Genomic DNA, 19,129 nt, shown 5'->3' on the forward strand with positions numbered 1-19,129 from the left:
CTTTCAAAAGCCCCAAATCCCCAGGGGGAATTAAAAGAAAACCCAAAACATGTGGACAGGAAGATCTGTGTGTGTATAAACCTCCAGTGAACTGCTGTGTTTTGTGGAATTAAATGAATCATGATTACATATCACTCCAGCAGATTTCCTCTTTTTTAAAAAAATCAACAAATAGAATCAGTGAGCAAGTCAGCTGAAGGGATTTCAGTGGTTTCCTCATATTATCCGTTTGCTTGTGATTTCCTCGGTGAAGAATAAAAAGTCATGAGAGAGTGAAGCAGCTGAGTTACACATGAAGTCCTTTCTTCTGGCACTTGCATAACTTGTGATACAAAACACAAAAATAGAACATCAGCTAAAAAACTGCTGAGAATGTTTTTGGGGTTTTTTGAAATATCAAAATCATTAAAATCAATTTGGGTTCGAAGCTTTAGTTACAGTAAGCATGAAGGCACAGGGAGAAGTGGTACTGTAACAGGATGTCAGGGGTAAAAAATGAAAAAGGCTTTAATTAGTGCTCCATGTTACATAATGGCCATAAAAGACTAAATATGTGCAATATTTTTCTCTTAAATTTACGGAACTGTGGATTTAATGTAGCTAGTAATGATAATGGTGTGATTATTAATGTTTCTGTTATGGTACTATAGCAGTATTCATGAGTTAACAGATACTCTGTCCTGTGTTTGCTACTTTTGTTGTGTCTCCTGTTTTTCCTTATTTGTCTCCTTTTAACGGCTCATTTGTTGTCCCACCCAGAGTTTTGTTTCAATACCTCCACCTAACATGAACTTCAGATATGGAATGAGGGCAAATAGAACATTGCAGGTTACTTACCAGATAGCGAGGCAAACTGGCGGTGAAGCTGCTCTATGATGTCTACGGCCAGCAGGGGCCTGATGTCCTGCTGCATGATCTCATCTGAAAGGAGGCAAAAAACGGTAAATTATCCATGGATCTATTTTGAAAAGACATTACAGATATCATATATCATATATCAGCTGCATATGATATAAAAGTATATTATACTACAATATAAAATCAAAAAGGCCACACATAAGACCAGTTGATCATTTAATCGGAGATCAAAGAAAACAGGCTAGAGTGCAGCACACAAAATCACATTAGAGTATAAAGTTATAAAGCTATGAAGTAGCTATTTCATGGAGCACTGCAGAAAACCACAGTAAGATTTGGATGTCTGGTAGCCGTGCAGCTCAGTTGTAGCATTGCTAGCACAATTTTACTTACGTAAAATTAATTTTATATCAAATTAATTAACATTTATTAAAATGGACCCTAAAAACAAAACAGCCAAAAATGACTATTCTATTCTAGCAGATAACTCCGGAATAAAGATTTCCAGTCATGTCATGAATTGCAAGATGAGGAGCTAATACAGACTTCCGTATAAATTGAATAAAAAAGGCAAGCCTTTAGTTTGACTGATCAAAAGCTTAACCTTAGCTTAGCAGCTTAGCACACAAAATCACATTAGAGTATAAAGTTATAAAGTTATAAAGCTATGAAGTAGCTATTTCATGGAGCACTGCAGAAAACCACAGTACGATTTGGATGTCTGGTAGCGTAGTTGCAACGTCTGGTAGCCGTTGCAACTACCAACTGTGACATGAGTTTGACAATAGCAAGGGCTAACTCACGTAAGCGCTCTGCAATTAGAGAATTACAATGGTGAGACCTGACAGGCTTGGCTAGCAAGCAGTTCTTTACCACTCTTGAGCACCTGAAGCTTCTCAGTAATCCTCTGAATAGACAGGCACCTAGCTCCATTTGTAATTCTTTGGTGATGTGGAATGGAAGCAGGCAACTAGAAACAATACAAGGAAAATACATCTATGCCATGCAGAGTCTGATTAACCAGGTTTTCATGATGCATTATGAATACTTCAGGAGTCTCCAATGTAAGTCGCAGAACAATTTAATGGGTATTTGTACCAATGAGAAATAGGGAAAGCAGACATTTCTACAGGTAGATATTATCACTCCAGTCCTGAATCTGTCATCTTACTGAAAGAATTTTCATCTTCAAACACACTGTGAGCCACGTTCACCCATTTCATTGTCATGGTCCTGGGCCATGTTGGCCCAGTATTCTTAGTTTTCATGTATTTTTGTATTTTGTTCCTTATTTAGGCCATGTTTCCTGAGTTGCCCTGGTGTGTTGTTCCCTAAGTGTTTTCCCTTCGTGACTCTTACCCCCTGTGTGCCCCTCTGTGTAGTCATGAGCCCTTGTCTCTCTTTGTGTTTATTCTATGTTTTCCCCAGCCCGTTATGTCTGTGTTTTCCCCGTGCTCTCTCTCCTTCTGTCTGAACCTCTGTACTTCCTGTTTTACTTTGCCCGTCTCCCGCCAGTGTGGTGTTCACTCCTGCCGTGTCTTGTTATGATTATCAGTGTCACCTGTGTTCCCCGTGTGCTCCCACTTCCCTCGTTAACCCTCTGTGTATTTATGTCTGCGTCTCCCTCAGTTCTGTGTCGTGTTCTCCCTCATGCTGTGTGTGATTCCCCTGTGTTCCTTGGTGAGCTTTGTTAGTTTTTCCCAGTTTAGTTTTGTATTTCCTGTCATCCTTTGTCAGCAATAAAGCTGCTTTTTGAGTTCATCCCCTGAGTCTGTGAGTTTTGCGATTGGGTCCTCATCCTGCCTGCCACACAGCGATCCATGACATTCATCCAGACAAGTTGCTTTCTGAGTTTAACTGCAGATACAGGTATGCATAATAAGGAAGTAAAAAGTAAACAAAACAGATACCACAGAAAGGCGTTGAGGCCAACAACAGATTTCACTCATTAATATAAAAAGTACAGTCCCTAGGCTGGACACTTTGTGACCTTACCTACAGAAGAGAGGTAAGCACGTATCAATATACGCACACATTTTTTCATAAAACATCAGTATATACCTCTGAACTTGAAGCACAAAAATCCTCTGATATGTTTTAAAGTTGAAAAATCTAAAGACATTGTTTTATAGAGAAAATTGATTGCAGGTAGCATAAACATTATTGGCCATTTCAAAGGTCAGCAGAATCAGTCAGGGGTTCAGAGACTAATAAGAAAGTATCTGTCTGCATTCATTTAGGAAAAAACAGACAAAATGGGGGCAGGAAGGTGTTATAATATAATTTGACACTGTTTTGTTTGATTTTTGTTATTTGATTTTCCGTATCTTTGACAATCTTCTCTACCTGTTGGACTTGTTAGAACGTGTAAGTGGAAAGGGGCATTGCTGCTGTACTCCAAATTCAATTTACAATAAAAACTGAATCAAAGCAGTTTACTGTTTAAGCTGACTGCCCTAAACTGGTGCTGGCTGAATGCTCAAACATGGACCTTAGGCTACTGAGCTATTTTCCCATACATTTCTGTTAGTACACCAGTATTATTGCTGATGTGAACCTAAAAATGTTTCACATAAAATATGCAAACTCAAAGAGAACTTGAATGATTTTTTACCAACAACTCAAGAAAAGAAAAGTGGATCTTGAGTAGAAAAAGTAGAACTTTTCTCACAAATTACGCATCAAGTGACTTTTCGCCAACAAAGGTTTCCAGTAGCTAAAATGTACCAGCCAAGTGTATATTTACCAGTGATGTAAAATTGTCCCTTTGTGTAACATTTTATTGTATTTAGCATTAAGATAATATGTCTTGTGATGAATCAAAAAGAGCCAAGAATTAATCAGTTCGGGCCAAAATAGAATATGCAACTCTACTGAACATCTTTGCTATGAAATAGACTTATAAGTCCATATTTTATGGTCTCTATAGGAGCTTTGTGTGATCTGCAGTTCAAAGCAATTGTTATTTATCTTATCTTGGGTTTTGGTTGAGTTCCTCAGCCTGAAACAAGCCATTTTAACATTTCATATCTTAACCCAACTGTCTTTTAATTAGCAGCCCCTCACAAAGGCTTAAAGAGTATGTGGGTGGGTCTTTTGTTCTCTCAGCCAGAGCTACAGTATGTGTTTGAGATGACCATATTAGGGATTCGTCATACAAATGTGATCCATATGCTTTGTATTATTATACGGTTTTTACTTTACAATATAAAGTACTTTGAAGCAGCTCCTGTTGTGATTTTGCACTATATGAATAAAACTGAATAGAATTCAGATGAATAAAGATTCAAACATAGAAGCAAAGCATTTAAAGCAATCTGAAGCCTTATAATTTAGACCAGCATTAATATGATCAAACAGCAGTGGAACAGTAATTATATGACAGACAAAAGCATACATGGCAGAACACATAATAATAGGCTGACTTTAGGGACCTTTATCTCCATTTTTCTTTGCACATCACATGTTCATCCTAAGCAGCCAGTTCTAAAGCTATCCATTTCTGACTGCTGTTCATATGACATTTATAAGGAACTGGAACAAAGCATTCTTAGACGAGGCTTTAAGGATATGTATTCCTGCTCTGGTTTAATGTTTATTATGGTTCTCCTGCAGGGTAAAGCTCTAAGTGCACTGTGCAGTGAACAAGCCTTTCTCTGTTACAGAGAATAAAGACATGCATTTACACTGACTGCACTTTATTACTCTGAAACATGCTTGGGTAGGTCTTGTGCTAGTGGGAGTGGGGACAGAAGCAGAAGAGCATAACAGCTGGTAGTGGACGCTAATGGAGGCATCATCAATGTACCTCTGTTGTTACTATCTGATTCTACTGACACACCAAGGATATTAAAAATTCAGCTTCTGTTACAGACGAGTGCATCCTGAAATGTTTTATAAGATTTTGTTGATTTTGCTAAGAACACACAACAATGTCTTCTTAAAACAAAACCTTGTCTTCGGAGTATCTAATATTTGCTATACTTGTGCAACTTGTGCAAACTGCTCTGGCTACATAAAACTAAACACTGTGTACTATCAATCCATCACTGTGACAAACATCCAATGCAAACTTTTGCCCTGTGGTAAATTTAATATAGTGGTTGCACTGTTTAATATCATTTTAAATAAAAAAACAAAGTTTTCAAGATCAGGTTAATTTTAAAAAAAAAAAGTATAGGAAATTTTGTCTAAGAACATTCAGAACAGTAGTGTTATACAATCAGATCCAGGTCAGGCACCCGACGAGGGAGACTGTTCTGTATTGTTGGAACATCAAAGTAGAAAGGAGTGGTGAAGACAGATGTGATGCATGACCACTTCAAGGCTTGACAGAAAAGTGCTGTTTTTAGAAACTGAAGCAGTCCTGAGGAGACAAAGGGTACGTGCAGGAGGAACTCCTATAAGGACGCAATGAACTCTAATGGCACCAGTGAAATTCTTAATTTGGGAGATTAAGCTTGGACAACAACACGCAGGAACTAACAAAGTTTTCTGTAGATATGTTGAACTACTACAATTAAATGGTTCACTAGCATCTGTTTCTATGTTGGGCAGCAGCTCCTGTTCAATATGGCCAAAATTATAGCCCCATGAGGAAAGCTGCAAACCTTACAGCCCTACTTCAAAGGGTGGGACATTTTTTCAGTTTGACAAAGTCCTCATTGCGCCAGCAGCAAGTTAACAAAATATATTGTCAGTGCTCTGATGGAGATCAGATGGTGTTAGCAGTGTGTAAACAACAAGGCATATTCCAAGCAATTTTGATTTTTGGTTATATCTACACTCCCCTTTTACATCTAGTCCCACTGGTGCATGTAATAGATGTAGTATTTATTGTACTTTCTTCTTCTGTGTATGTAAGAACACAGTAAAGGTACAGTGACATCAGCGTCTTGTTCAACAAAACCAGGATAAAGGATATGACACCAAAGTCCTGAGGTTGGCAGACTGAACATGAACCATAATCAATGTAAGATAGTGCTGGAGTTATAATTTGAGCTGGCATAATGATCAAACCAAAACCTGTGTTTAAAGGATGGACGTTGCCTATTGATTTGAAAAATTAGCTTTTTAAACTGTAATGGGCTACCAACTAATTGTAACTACTACCAACTATTGTTGTTGTGGAGCTTAATGGGGACTATAATGTAGAAAATGAGCATAATGTTTTGTTCTCTATGAAGTGAAACTAGGGACTGATCTCATAACTCACCGGGAAAGTATTTACTGAGGGCATGGATCATGTTGTGTATTTTGGGTTATAACAGGACCCGTAGCGGTCATGCCCAGAGGCATTATGGGAAACCAGCTTTAGGCTGTCGCTCGGGCTAGCTCCATGTTAAGTTATGCCGTTATAATAAATACCTCAAGTTACGTCGTGGTCCGAGTATCATTGTTATACTAGTAACCCGGAGTGAAGATTTAACAAAAGTGGCGACGAGGACGTCTGGACCGACGCTGCAGTCCGCTTGGAGTTTTACACTTTTTTTTCCTGCTGATGCCTCGTACTGACTTGGTGTTAGACGGCGCCGGAGGGAGGAATGTACAGCGGACAGGACGACGAAGGCAGACTCCGTAAGTGACGCTAACCAAACGTAAACGGGAAAAAGAGACGTTACGAAAAGGAACAGTTGTGAGGGGAAGAGTGCCATTCAACCAGGGGCCGAGTAATGGCTGGAGTTACTGGCCCTATCGGTCCCTTCGACGAAAGCACGGAGCAATGGAGCTCATATACGGAGCGTTTTGGATATTTCGTTGCGGCTAACGACATACAGGATGCTAAACTGGTGCCCATTTTTTTGAGTGTGATAGGCCCAAAGACTTTTACCCTGCTAAGGAGCCTGCTACAGCCAGCAAAGCCAGGCAATAAAAGTTTCACAGAGATCGTGGACACACTGACCAAACACTTCTCGCCCAAGCCCCTCGTGATCGCTGAACGGTTCAGGTTTCACAAGCGAAACCAAGAAGAGGGTGAGTCTGTCACAATGTTCGTTGCATCGTTACGCAAATTAGCTGAACACTGTGAGTTTAAAGATGTTTTAAATGACACATTAAGAGACAGACTCGTGTGTGGTTTAAGAAATGAAGCTGCACAGAAGAAATTGCTCACGGAAAGTGACTTGACTCTTGAGAAGGCAATTAATATCAGTGTGACCATGGAAATGGCATCAAAAGAAGCCCATGCGCTACATGCTACAGACAGAGTACACAAACTAGACAATGGTAAAGCAAATGCACAGGGACCATGCTTCCGCTGTGGCAAGTTAGGACACCTTGCTAGTGATTGCTGGTGCAAAGAAATGGATTGCAACAACTGTGGAAAAAAAGGTCATGTAGCACAGGCATGCAGGAACAAAAGGTGCAAGGATAAGGACTCAAAGCCTGGAAATAAAAGAGGCACTGCAAGATTCAAAAAAGAAAGACATGTTCACACAGTTAAGCTTCATGAGGATAGAGCAAATGACTCCTCAGATGAAGAAGTGTTGTCTGCAATAAATACTGTGCGAATACTGAAGGTGGATGAAACCTCAGACGGCTTTTGGATCAAGCCCAAACTGGAGGGACATGTTGTAAAAATGCAGATTGACACTGGGTCAAAAGCATCACTAGTGTCATATAATGTCTATAGGACATGTCTGAAGCACCTTCCACTCAAACCCTCCGACACAGTATTTAAAGGATATACTGGACATCGAGTGCCTATGAAAGGAATGGCAGAGGTGACTGTTCAATACAATGGCCAAACTGCTAAGCTGCCTGTGTATGTTACGCAGAAGAACTGCCCTGCTATAATGGGACGTGTGTGGCTCAAAACAATCAGACTCAACTGGCAAGGAGTGAGAAAGCTGTCGCATGGTTCCTCTCAGCTACAGGCCATACTGGGAAAACACCAGGAGGTTTTTCGTGAGGAACTGGGCAGCATGAAAAAAATTACAGTGAAGCTGCATCTCAAGCCTGACTCCAAGCCAGTCTTTATGAAGGCTAGACCTGTGCCGTACGCCATTCGGCCCAAAGTGGAGTCTAATTTAGACGCATTGGTCAAGAATGGGGTTCTGGAGCCGGTTACGACCAGCGAGTGGGCCACGCCCATCGTTCCAGTTCCTAAAAAGGACGGCGGAATCCGGATCTGCGGAGACTTCAAGGTATCCGTGAATCCTGTATTAACAGCAGAGCAGTATCCCCTTCCGCTGATTGATGACTTATTTGCTGGTCTGAGTGGAGGACAAAAGTTCAGCAAAATAGATCTCAACCAAGCTTACCTGCAAATGCACGTTGAAGAGCAGTCACGTGACATGTTGACTATTAACACACATAAGGGACTTTTCAGATTTTGCAGGTTGCCTTTTGGCATCACATAAGCTCCAGCATTGTTTCAACGAGCGATTGATCAAATCCTGAGCGGATTACCTGGTGTGCAATGCTGTCTGGATAATATCCTGTGTACAGGAGCAGATGATGAAGAGCATCTGCGCAACTTGGATGCGACCCTTCAGAGGCTGAAGGAATACGGATTGAGAGTCCGTAAGGAGAAATGTGACTTTTTTCAGTCATCTGTGGAATATCTAGGGCACGTGATTGATGCAAATGGACTTCACACTGCACCTTCGAAGATCACAGCAATCGTGGATGCACCCCCACCACGACATGTCAGTCAGTTAAAGTCTTTCTTAGGGCTGTTGAACTACTACGGACGGTTCATACCCAACTTGGCATCACTCCTGAAACCACTGCACAACCTGCTACGCAAGGAAGAAACATGGGAGTGGACAGCAAGCTGCCAAGAGGCCTTTCAAAAGGCAAAGGATTCACTGACTGCATCTGAGGTGCTAACCCACTTCAATCCCAAGTTCCCAATTCAGCTTGCTTGTGATGCTTCTCCCTATGGGGTGGGGGCAGTGATTTCCCACATTCTCCCAAATGGCGAAGAAAGGCCAATTGCATTCGCATCAAGGACATTAAACACAGCAGAGTCCAACTATGCTCAGCTGGAACGAGAGGCGCTGAGCATTGTATTCGGTGTTCGGAAATTCCACCAGTACCTGTACGGTAGGAAGTTTACACTGTTTACTGACCATAGGCCTCTCACAACCATCCTGGGACCCTATACAGGGATTCCATCTCTTGCTGCTTCACGTCTCCAGAGGTGGGCGTTGATATTGTCAGGACATTCTTATGACATCAAGTATCGCAAATCGGAGTCTCATTGCAATGCAGACGGGTTGTCCAGGTTACCCCTTCCTGTTAAAAAACCCGTCTCTGACACAGTTGAGATCCTCTACTTCAGGGAGGTAGGGACAGCACCTGTTTCGGCTGTGCAGGTGAAAAAGGCGTCCAGAAATGACCCTGTGTTGGCAGCAGTGCTGGACTGGATCATTAAGGGTCTGCCTGCAAGTAAGGGTGTAGACCTGAAGGCTTTCCTGGGAAAGCGGGCGGAGCTTCCTGTTCAGGCGGGATGTTTGCTGTGGGGGAGGAGAGTCATCATTCCCATGTCACTGCGACCAAAACTGTTGAAGCAACTGCATGCAGGACATAGTGGAATAGTGAGAATGAAGGAAATAGCGAGAAGCTATTTTTGGTGGCCAAATATGGACAAACAGATTGAGGAGATTGCTAAGAACTGCTCTTCGTGTCAGATGGTCCGGAACAACCCACCACTTGCTCCTCTTCATCCCTGGGAGTTCCCACAGGAGCCATGGCATTGGGTACACATTGACTTTGCAGGTCCATACGAGGACAAAATGTTTCTTGTAGCTGTTGATGCACACAGTAAATGGCCTGAAGTGACCATAATGAAATCAGCCACCACTGAAAAGACCATAGAAGCTCTAGGAGAAATGTTTAGTAGGTTTGGATCTCCTACTCAGATAGTCTCTGACAATGGACCTCAACTGGTTTCACAGGAAATGGAGGCTTTCCTACAGGCTAATGGAGTGCAGCACATTATGTCAGCTCCATACCATCCTGCAACGAATGGTCTTGCAGAAAGGTTTGTTCAGACAATGAAACATGCACTGAAAACATCACAAGGCCAAGGAGCACTGCATCAGATACTGCACAAGTTTCTGCTTAACTACCGGAATAGTCCACATGCTACCACAAGGACATCTCCTGCCAACGCAATGTTCAAAAGAGATCTGCGCACTACCTTTGATCTTTTGAAACCCTCAACTGTGAAGGACACTACAAAAACAACAAGAGAAACAAATCAGGTACAGGGGTCAAAAGGTCAAGGACAGAGTCTTCAGCACCGGCGAGTCAGTGCAGGCCAGGAAGTACCGAGGAGTACACAAGTAGGTTCCTGCAACTGTCATTGCTCAAACTGGTCCAGTTTCATATACAGTTCAGGTGGCCGATGGAGTGTGGAGAAGACACGTGGATCAGCTACTCTGGTCCGCACCAGTGTCTGCAGCAGGGACTTGCGGAGATCTTGGAAATGCATTCATCGACTCGTCAGCCCTTTCACACACACAAGTAGAGAACTCCACCACATCAGGAACAGTAGTTCCACCTGTAAATGAGACTGTAAGAGAGACTGAGGCATCTTCGGTGTCAGGAACAAAGGCTCCACAAGAGAGCACACAGACTGACGTTACCACAGACCGCCGATACCCCAACAGAGAGCGGCGGCCTCCTGTTCGTCTGAGTTATTAGATGGCACCTGACCCAAATGAACGAGGCAGAATAATCCCCATGGGTCATGGGGGAGGTTGAGGTAGTCCACCCTCACTCCCCAAGATAGCAATTAAAAGAGTTGGTATTGTAACCTTACAGTTAATAAGAGGTGAAATGTTTGTGAGGCTATTACTGTCATGTGCCAGTGAAGACTGAAGTTTGTGAGTAGATCACCTGTTTATTTCGTAGTACATCCTTTGTAAGAGGGGAGGAGATGTTGTGTATTTTGGGTTATAACAGGACCCGTAGCGGTCATGCCCAGAGGCATTATGGGAAACCAGCTTTAGGCTGTCGCTCGGGCTAGCTCCATGTTAAGTTATGCCGTTATAATAAATACCTCAAGTTACGTCGTGGTCCGAGTATCATTGTTATACTAGTAACCCGGAGTGAAGATATAACAGATCACAGGACCTGTTTTTTCCGTAGACTTTCTTTTGCAAACAAACTGAGTCGCCCCCTGCTGGCCTGTAGAAGAACGCAGCTCCAAAGCACTTCTGTACTGAACTCACTGTTTTTTAAGCTATCTCCACTTTTCATATACAGTCTATGGATAAAACATCCATTTATTTTCCTAACCCCTCATCCAGTTCCAGGTCATCATGAGCACTGCACATGTCACTAGTAAATCCCACTGCTAGCTAAAATGTTTTAGAAATATTTCCCCATTCCAAGCAGTATTTTTTTGTAAGATCCCCTGACTATGCACTCTTGTTTGGTCAGCTATGGTCACACAGACCCAGAGGTCTTACCAAAGCAGGAAAAGACAAGCTTGACTTTGTCTGGAAAGGACTTGTCCAGTGTAATTCATGTCATTAAAGCCTTGATTACAGACAAAATGGCTTCTGTCCACTAACATATCTAAACTATGTTAAATGTTAACAATTCTTGTTAAAATACCAAAAAGACATGAAAGTGATCACAGCACTGAGTGAAGGAGTTTCAGTGTACCCAAAAGGTGGCCAGTAATTTCTCACACAGCCACAAAAATATGGAGCCAACACTATCACACACTGCTAGAATATACACACCTAGGCTGTGACCCTAATCCATCTGCTCTGAAAGGGATTAAACAGCATGCTCTCACACATTGTCACCACAGTCATGTGTGTTTCGTTTTGCACACTCCATGTTGTGTGCTGTTATGTTCGCCTTTTTTTATGATTAATGCGTTGGGCTGCCTAATAATAATGAACCACCTCTTTGCTAGATTCCCAGGAGGAATCTATGAGGATATTCACATTTCTTCTTTATATATCCATTACAGATCTTAAAGATCAGTACAGCTTAGCACAGCTGTTTAGTGACTCTGCTCCTATCTTTCAGAAACAAAGGACTAGAGTACCTATGGATAGCCAAATATAGTCATTAATATTTTGATACTGGCCTGAGACTTGGGAATCAAACCCACCTTTTAGCACCTGTTTCATAAATGTATGTTGTAATGGACAAACTGAATATACTAACTTTCCAAAATGTCTTTAGAATAACTACACCACCTTTTAATAATTATTAGTTCAAAAGAATCGGACTGAGGAGATTCTAATTCTTCAGGCTTTGTTTTTTAATAATGTCTACATTACTGTAGAATACTGTTGTTTTAGGAACTTTAGATTCTTTTCCATTGTGCATTTACCAAGAAGGTGTCTGAAAAGTAACACCAAACTGTCAGAGTCACAAAAACTATCTTCTTCAATAAAAAAAGCAGTTCTGCTCCGACCTCCATCGAGTCCTGTCCTCAAGATCATTGATTGTCCAGAGTCAACATTAAGAGAGAGGAGATGCATAAAAGCATTAAAATTATCTTGGAATAAGCTGCATGCCAAAGTAGTAAGGAGAAGTGGTGTTTTAAAGGCATTAATGTGGATTTAGTTGTATATTTCTCTTTATTCTTTCAAATTGATTAAGTCTTGTGTTTCGCTTGTGTTTAGCCTTCCTGCATGTGCTTTCTTAAGTTGCAGTGTGTAGTGCCAGCCTCGCCACAGTCAGTTTATAAAATAATCTAGTGTGTGTGCAGCTTGTTTTTGGTATTTCTTAGAACTCACCAGGAATTTTTTTTTCTGTTATGTTCCTCCACTCTCTTTGATTTTCCTGTGAGCTTACAGCACCATGGAGCCCTGGAATTGCAGCTGTCAGTGTTCCAGGTAAAACCACTTTGTAGCTCCTCTAATCTTAAAATAAAATGCCTTAAGCATTAGCACCTTTTTTTGGCATCACTGAACCTATGATTTACAGAAAAGAATGTTTTTTCTGAAAAGCTACAGGGTCTATTCTCCAAATGGTAGGTTTATATTGTTGATTGTCATTTATGCTTAGAAATATTTACTCATATATGCTTAGAGTTTTATCATCAATGTCATGTTGGTAGAGGTTTGCTCCTTAGCAGTCTGTGGAGACTCTGTGTGCCTCCCAGAGCACTCTGGCATGCACACACGTCTTAAGGTCAGGAGAGAGGTTATATCTGCTCTTACTGGTTTATGGTATAGGAGGACACCTACTCTGTATCTGGTTAAGTATAAGAGCCTATTGTTCAGATGTACCGCTAGACTCCTGGCACCAGCATTGGGGAGTCTTCACAGGGTCCCTCCCCCCCCCCCCCCCCCCCCCCCCCCACACGCACACACACACACACTTACACGACACACACCGACAAGGTATTCTTTGTCCACATGTATACCTATATGAAACGTCATATGTTAATGAACCTATGCATATTCATGTAACCACAATAAAAGGAGTGCTATGGGGAACCTGGCTGAGAGTCTGACGGAGGTCAAGTGGGTGGAACGACACTTGGCTCCAGGCAGGCCTCCCTCATGCATGAGTAACACAAAGAACTTTGCCTACTTGTGTCTTGCTTTTGCTGTGTAATTAAATTGTCTTGAGCGTTCCAGCGAATAGGTTCAAGCTACAAACCTATCACCAAAAGTTTTGAATACTGAAGAAGAGAATCCAATGGCTGATTCTGAGAGGAGTAAAGTGGCAAAGTGCAGACAAATACTAATCCTGTAAGGTGTCCAGTGTGTGTGAAAATTACCTATTATGTTTTTGATGCTTTTCATCTCAAGACCTTCCTGGCAGGAGCACACACGCAGGAGAAAAAGTAAATCCTCCAAGAAAGACCAGCAATCCCATCAAATGACAATAAACTCATAGTATCCAAACCCAGTCAGACATCCAGTAACAAAACCCCGGTCTGTCAACAGCAGCTGCTTCTTCTTCATTATCCTCATCATCATCATCTCAGGCTGTTCCAGACATCCAGACGAACAAATCTCCGTCTCTCTCTCTTTTCTTGCATTTCAGTCACACGCACTCACACACAGAGCCGGAGCAGTCCCGGAACTGTTTGTGTGTTACTGTTGTTAGGTTTGCCTGTGGTCAGTTTTTCCAGCTCCAGCTGTAGTAAAACAGCTCAGCTATGAGCAGTGAGCAGCCTATAAGAAGCCACAGAGAGAGGACGGGGTGGGAGCGTACGTCAGAAGAAAGAGACAGAAGGAGGAACACAGAGGAAAATATAGAGTGGAGCTGCAGCTGTGTGTGTGTGTGTGTGTGTGTGTGTGTGTGTGTGTGTGTGTGTGTGTGTGTGTGTGTGTGTGTGTGTGTGTCAGAGAGACAGAGTGTGTGTATGCATGTTGCCCTGATCATGTGTGCTTCATTTTTGCAGGCTCCATGTTCCTGCCACAGAATCTTTGTGCTGTTATGTCTGTGTCTCTTTTATGAGTCCTGAGTTATGTTGGGCTGCCAAATGTGGACAACATGTGGAAGTAGACATTATTACTGAAATACCTCTTTTGCTTGATTCCACTCAAGAGTAATCTGACACTAAAAAGATTTTTTGACCCTGATCTTTCAGCGCAGTATTGGTTGTATTTATACACTCAGCATTTCGGACAGTTGTTTTTGTTGCCTTCCTAGAAACATGAATGTCTGGTTTGCCATATCTATTCACAGAGAAATTAGGTGTTCAATTAACTGTAGTGTTCACTGTTAAACTCTAGATATAGTTTTACACGAGTAAAGCAATAACTTTTACTTGTGTTGAGTTGGTAGCTGTTACAATCAAACTTCTAAACATATGGCTGAAATTTTTTTTGATGTTTCTATAATCCATTTTGAGAGCTACATTTTTAATTCAATTTATGAAAACGAATGAAATACTGCTATTACACAAGCCAGAGCTAACTAGATTTGTTTGTTAAATAAACACTTATGGGACTGTATTAGATGAAAAATGAATAACTACTGATGGAATGAGGTTGTGATTTTGAGCTGGAGCACAGCGGGGCAGAGCTGGGAGTGTCTGCCCAAACGTGTGGAGAACCTCGAGGGTTGCTGGCTGTTCTAAGCAGTGGGGAACTTACTAGAGAGTCCAGAGTGTGGAGAACTAATCTCTGTAAATGTGAGGCGAAGGAATGTGGACTGAGGTGGAGCAGAGAGGACACTTGATGAAAGACTGCAGGTTTGGTGATCAGGGGCAGATGTGGACGAGATGATGTGTTTTAGTTTATTCTAATGTGCATTTTAACTTAACAATCTGTAATGAAGTAATCTCAATCTTGGTATCAATCCTGAAACAATGCACTGGATAAGCAGATGAAGTAGAAGACAATGGACGGATCGATACATGCATGTACACAGAGATCGATGCGGCAGACACAAAGAGAAAACACGGAAGTGACATATTGACATCCACATACAGCAGGAACATAAAAACTGCACGTGCACACATAAACAAGTGCACATGTGAACTTGTACACATTGTTTTCAGCACAATGCCTGTTCAGTTGTTACATGTATTTTGTGACCTACTTCCTACAAGTGGATAAACATTACTGCATTCCCAGGCATGTCATTTGTGTGTGTGCGTTCATGATTCTTCCACATTGTACAAAGGTTCTCAAAAACAAGAAGTCTGAGCAAGGAAGTGAAAAAGCAGCACAGTCAGATTCAGATTCATTCAGACTGTGATACATGCTAGCCTCGGCTTTATGTTGATTCTGAAAAAAAAAGAAGGGGAAAAAAGGAAAGTGTTCAAATGAAGCAGGTTAGAAAGGAAATAAGTAATCAGTGTTGGGGAGTAACGGAATACATGTACCGCCGTTACGTATTTAAAATACAAAATGTGAGTAACTGTGTTGCGTTACAGTTACCGTTTAAAAGGGTGGTATTCAGAATACAGTTACTTTGTTGAAATGAATGGATTACATGGCCGTATTTTCCTGTTTCATATGTTAGGCTATGCCCTCTCTATTTTTGGTTTCCCCACCGGTGGAAACCTAAACAAGACACGCATTAAGAGGCTCTAATGCCTGTGTCTCAATCTCGCGGCCCATGTCACCTCTACTTGCGGCTTGCATAATGACGTGAAGAAACATTTTAAAAAAAATATTCACAAAATGATTTAATATGAAGGCAATAGGCAGGTTGTTACAGGCATAGCCCTAAAGAATGTAGCCTCATGGGCAGGGAGAATGGACTGCCATACCCGTTATGTGTCTGTGAGCAAAGGAGGGAGAAAAAGAGTCGAAAAGTACGAAATGTCACCGAGAAGAAACGGGACATGGAAGCATGTCAATATAATATAACCACTGCAGCCAAAAAGAGTGCCTGACAAGCCCAGTTGTAAGTAAACTATTAAGAGTCGACTGTACACTGTGTTTGTCTTTACCTCCGAAACAATAAGTCCCGTTGGAGCAGCCTTTCAACGCCTCTCTCTGTCTCTCGCTAGCATAGTCGACCCAGACAACAAAGTAAAGCTATTTTTCGGCTACAAGCCCGACATGAACCCGACGTATTAGCCAGAGGTCCCTTTACTACGGTTCGGAGCTGCGGACCTGTTTATTTAGTTTTCTATACAAGATCGCTGCAAAAAGTGCAGCCTTACCTAATGTCCACCCTACTGTTACTCATTTTATATTAAGAATTAAAAATCTAGTTGGTATTGGTATGGCAAGTAACCTTCAGTAATAATAATAAATCACACAGCAATAGTACATTCATGTAGTTGTAAAAAGCAGGATAGAATATTAAGTAATCCAAAGTATTCAGAATACATTACTCTCATTGAGTAACGTAACAGAATACTTTACAAAATACATTTTGGGGCATGTATTCTGTAATCTGTAGTGGATTACATTTTAAAAGTAACCTTCCCAACACTGTAAGTAATGAAGTGCCAAACACTGCAACTTTGGAAATGGGCACTTGGAGTTTATTCCAAATGTGAGTCAGTCCCCAAAGATCACAATATTTCAATCCCTTATGTTGCACGCATTTAAATATATACTGTACACATGAAAGTATCAAAGTTGAAAAATTGACACTCCACAAACCTATCAGTGACTGAATTGTTATAGTCATCTTTTATATATAGTATATGATTAAAGTTCAGTTAATTTGCTCAAAAAGGGGAAGAGATTGCATAAAAACTTGCTTTGCAACAATGAATATATCAGAATAAACATAAGCAAAGGGAAACATTTCTTTTCAGCCAAGCAGAATATTTACTGTACTGTTATTATAATTTTAATTTACTGATGCAATGTTTAAATGTTTTCTAGGCAAAATGACAAAAAAAAAGTATCTGTGCAGGGACAAGTGGAGAAAAATGATGCGCACATGGTGATCGAGAGAATGGAAAGACAGAGAGGTGAAAATGAAACCTGGATTTTATCTGGTAATTGCATGATGTTAAATTGTGTAATTCTTAGCAGTGATGTGAACTCGGAATGTTACATAGACTAGAGTCTCTATTAACAGCATGAAGCAGGATAACAGCGGTCTCATGAATGAGTTCAGTGTGTTTGGAGTAGACCCACATTATACTCGCAGCTACCGTTTTTAAGTGGAAGTAGTGGGCTGCCCCTGCTTTTTTAAGTTCATGCTGTAACCACATTAATTTGTGAAGATCTGCTCATTACAGACTTTATAGTGGTTTCCAATTTAAAATGTTTGCCAAACAGTGAATATGCAACAAACTAATTTTAATATACCTGCACGTCTTTGATGAAAAACATATGATATGTAAGAATTTGTTTCCATTAATAAAAGGTTTTATATCACATGTGAAAACATGCAGAAGTTTATCAAACACTCTCTTAAGACAGCTTCCTAGCTCTCTTTGATCTCTGTCAATCTCAGATACAGGGAGCACACAAAACAGATTTTTTCATATACAAACACAAATACACAATTATGATGCAGAGCCAGTGTTATTTTTGGGTTGTTGTTCCTCAAGGTCTAGGTGAAGGGGGGGCTTCCTATTGGTTCTCAGGAAGAAGGCGTCAGCACAAGAAAACAATCAGAGGATGTCCAGTGACAGATCCGCTGATAACACTTCTCTGTTTCTCATTCCCTGACACACACATACATTATCCCAATGAATATCATTATCACCTCATGAAATGTGGACTGCTAATAATGAGTCACAAGCCTGATCCTGTTTTTAACCATGAACACTGGGGCATCTTGCAACGTCTGCATTTCTATATGCATTTGGTATGTAGCCGTCTTTGTTGTTGTTGCCATAAATACGAGCATGCTTGGTCTTGATCTTGGACTTGACAGCGACTGACAAAACAAAGCACTCTGATGTTTGTCCATCAGTCAGCACACATGTTGAGTAATGGGAGCACAGAAACATCTCTGTTGCTACTGTAAATCACAGGTTTCAACCAACAAGTAGGATGTTAAAGCCAATGTTAAAGAGTTCTGCATGAACAAACATGCTTCCTATCATTCAAAAATCAATTTTAATGACCAGCTTCAAAATGTAAAGATCCCATATTGGTTGCCTTGGCAGCAAGCAAAGAAAAAAAAAACCTAATAAACTGGAAAGGCAGAAACTGTTTCTTAATATCTCTGTGATAAGGTCCAAAAAAATCTGCATAGGAAGACTAATGGCAACAAAAAAACAATAGATACTGGAGCTCATTTCTTTCTTTCTGTGCCATATAATCAAGGATATTAGACAGAGATAAAAGAACCTGCACGTATTCTAACAACAGAACGATGAACTCTTCAGCCAGAACAGTTCATCTAAACGAAACTATAAAGCTTTTTTCTTGGTGTGTGCATTCATTTTTCAATTAGGGAACTCCTATTAGCTGAAAATGATGTACTGGATTTATCTTGTACACTTGTACATTTTCATTGCTATTAGGATTACGACAATAATGGTCATTTACATATTAAAGTTTAAGTTTTACTTGTTGTTCTCACTCTTTGTTGGATTTTAACACCTCTGTTCACTTTTTGTTTGTGTCTTGTATTAATCATCACTTTTTATATATTTTGCATGATAATTTGAATTAAAAATCCTCAATCGAAGTTCATTTGGTGCTGCTTTAATCAATGTCAAATTGTTTCATCAGAAAAGTAAAATTTTCTTTAGATACATCTTTTTGTGTGTTAAAACTGTGAACACTACTGCACACTGTCACGTTTGAATAGGTTAGAACGCCCCATTCATTAGAGACATAGAGGATTCTACACAGTCTGGTGAAAATATGAAACCCAACAATTCACATAGAACCATTTTTAGGAGCATAACCTGCAGCATGATCAAATAACTTCAGCAAAGTATCGATTCTTCTAG

General features: G+C 40.7%; 1 protein-coding gene across 3 annotated transcripts in view; it reads right to left on the reverse strand.

Annotated features, from left to right (window-relative positions):
- mcf2l2 (MCF.2 cell line derived transforming sequence-like 2) overlaps positions 1 to 19,129 on the reverse strand; it is a 113,701-nt gene that overhangs the window by 80,933 nt on the left and 13,639 nt on the right. For all 3 annotated transcript variants that reach the window (XM_085265685.1, XM_085265686.1, XM_085265684.1), the window contains one exon: positions 838 to 921. In XM_085265685.1, the coding sequence (XP_085121811.1) occupies positions 838 to 921 (84 nt within the window). The remainder of the gene's footprint in view (positions 1 to 837; positions 922 to 19,129) is intronic.

Source organism: Mchenga conophoros, linkage group LG23 (genome assembly GCF_057382185.1).
Source record: "Mchenga conophoros isolate Kocher_MC1m ecotype Shallow Benthic linkage group LG23, M_conophoros_male_GT1.1, whole genome shotgun sequence".
NCBI lineage: Eukaryota > Metazoa > Chordata > Actinopteri > Cichliformes > Cichlidae > Mchenga > Mchenga conophoros.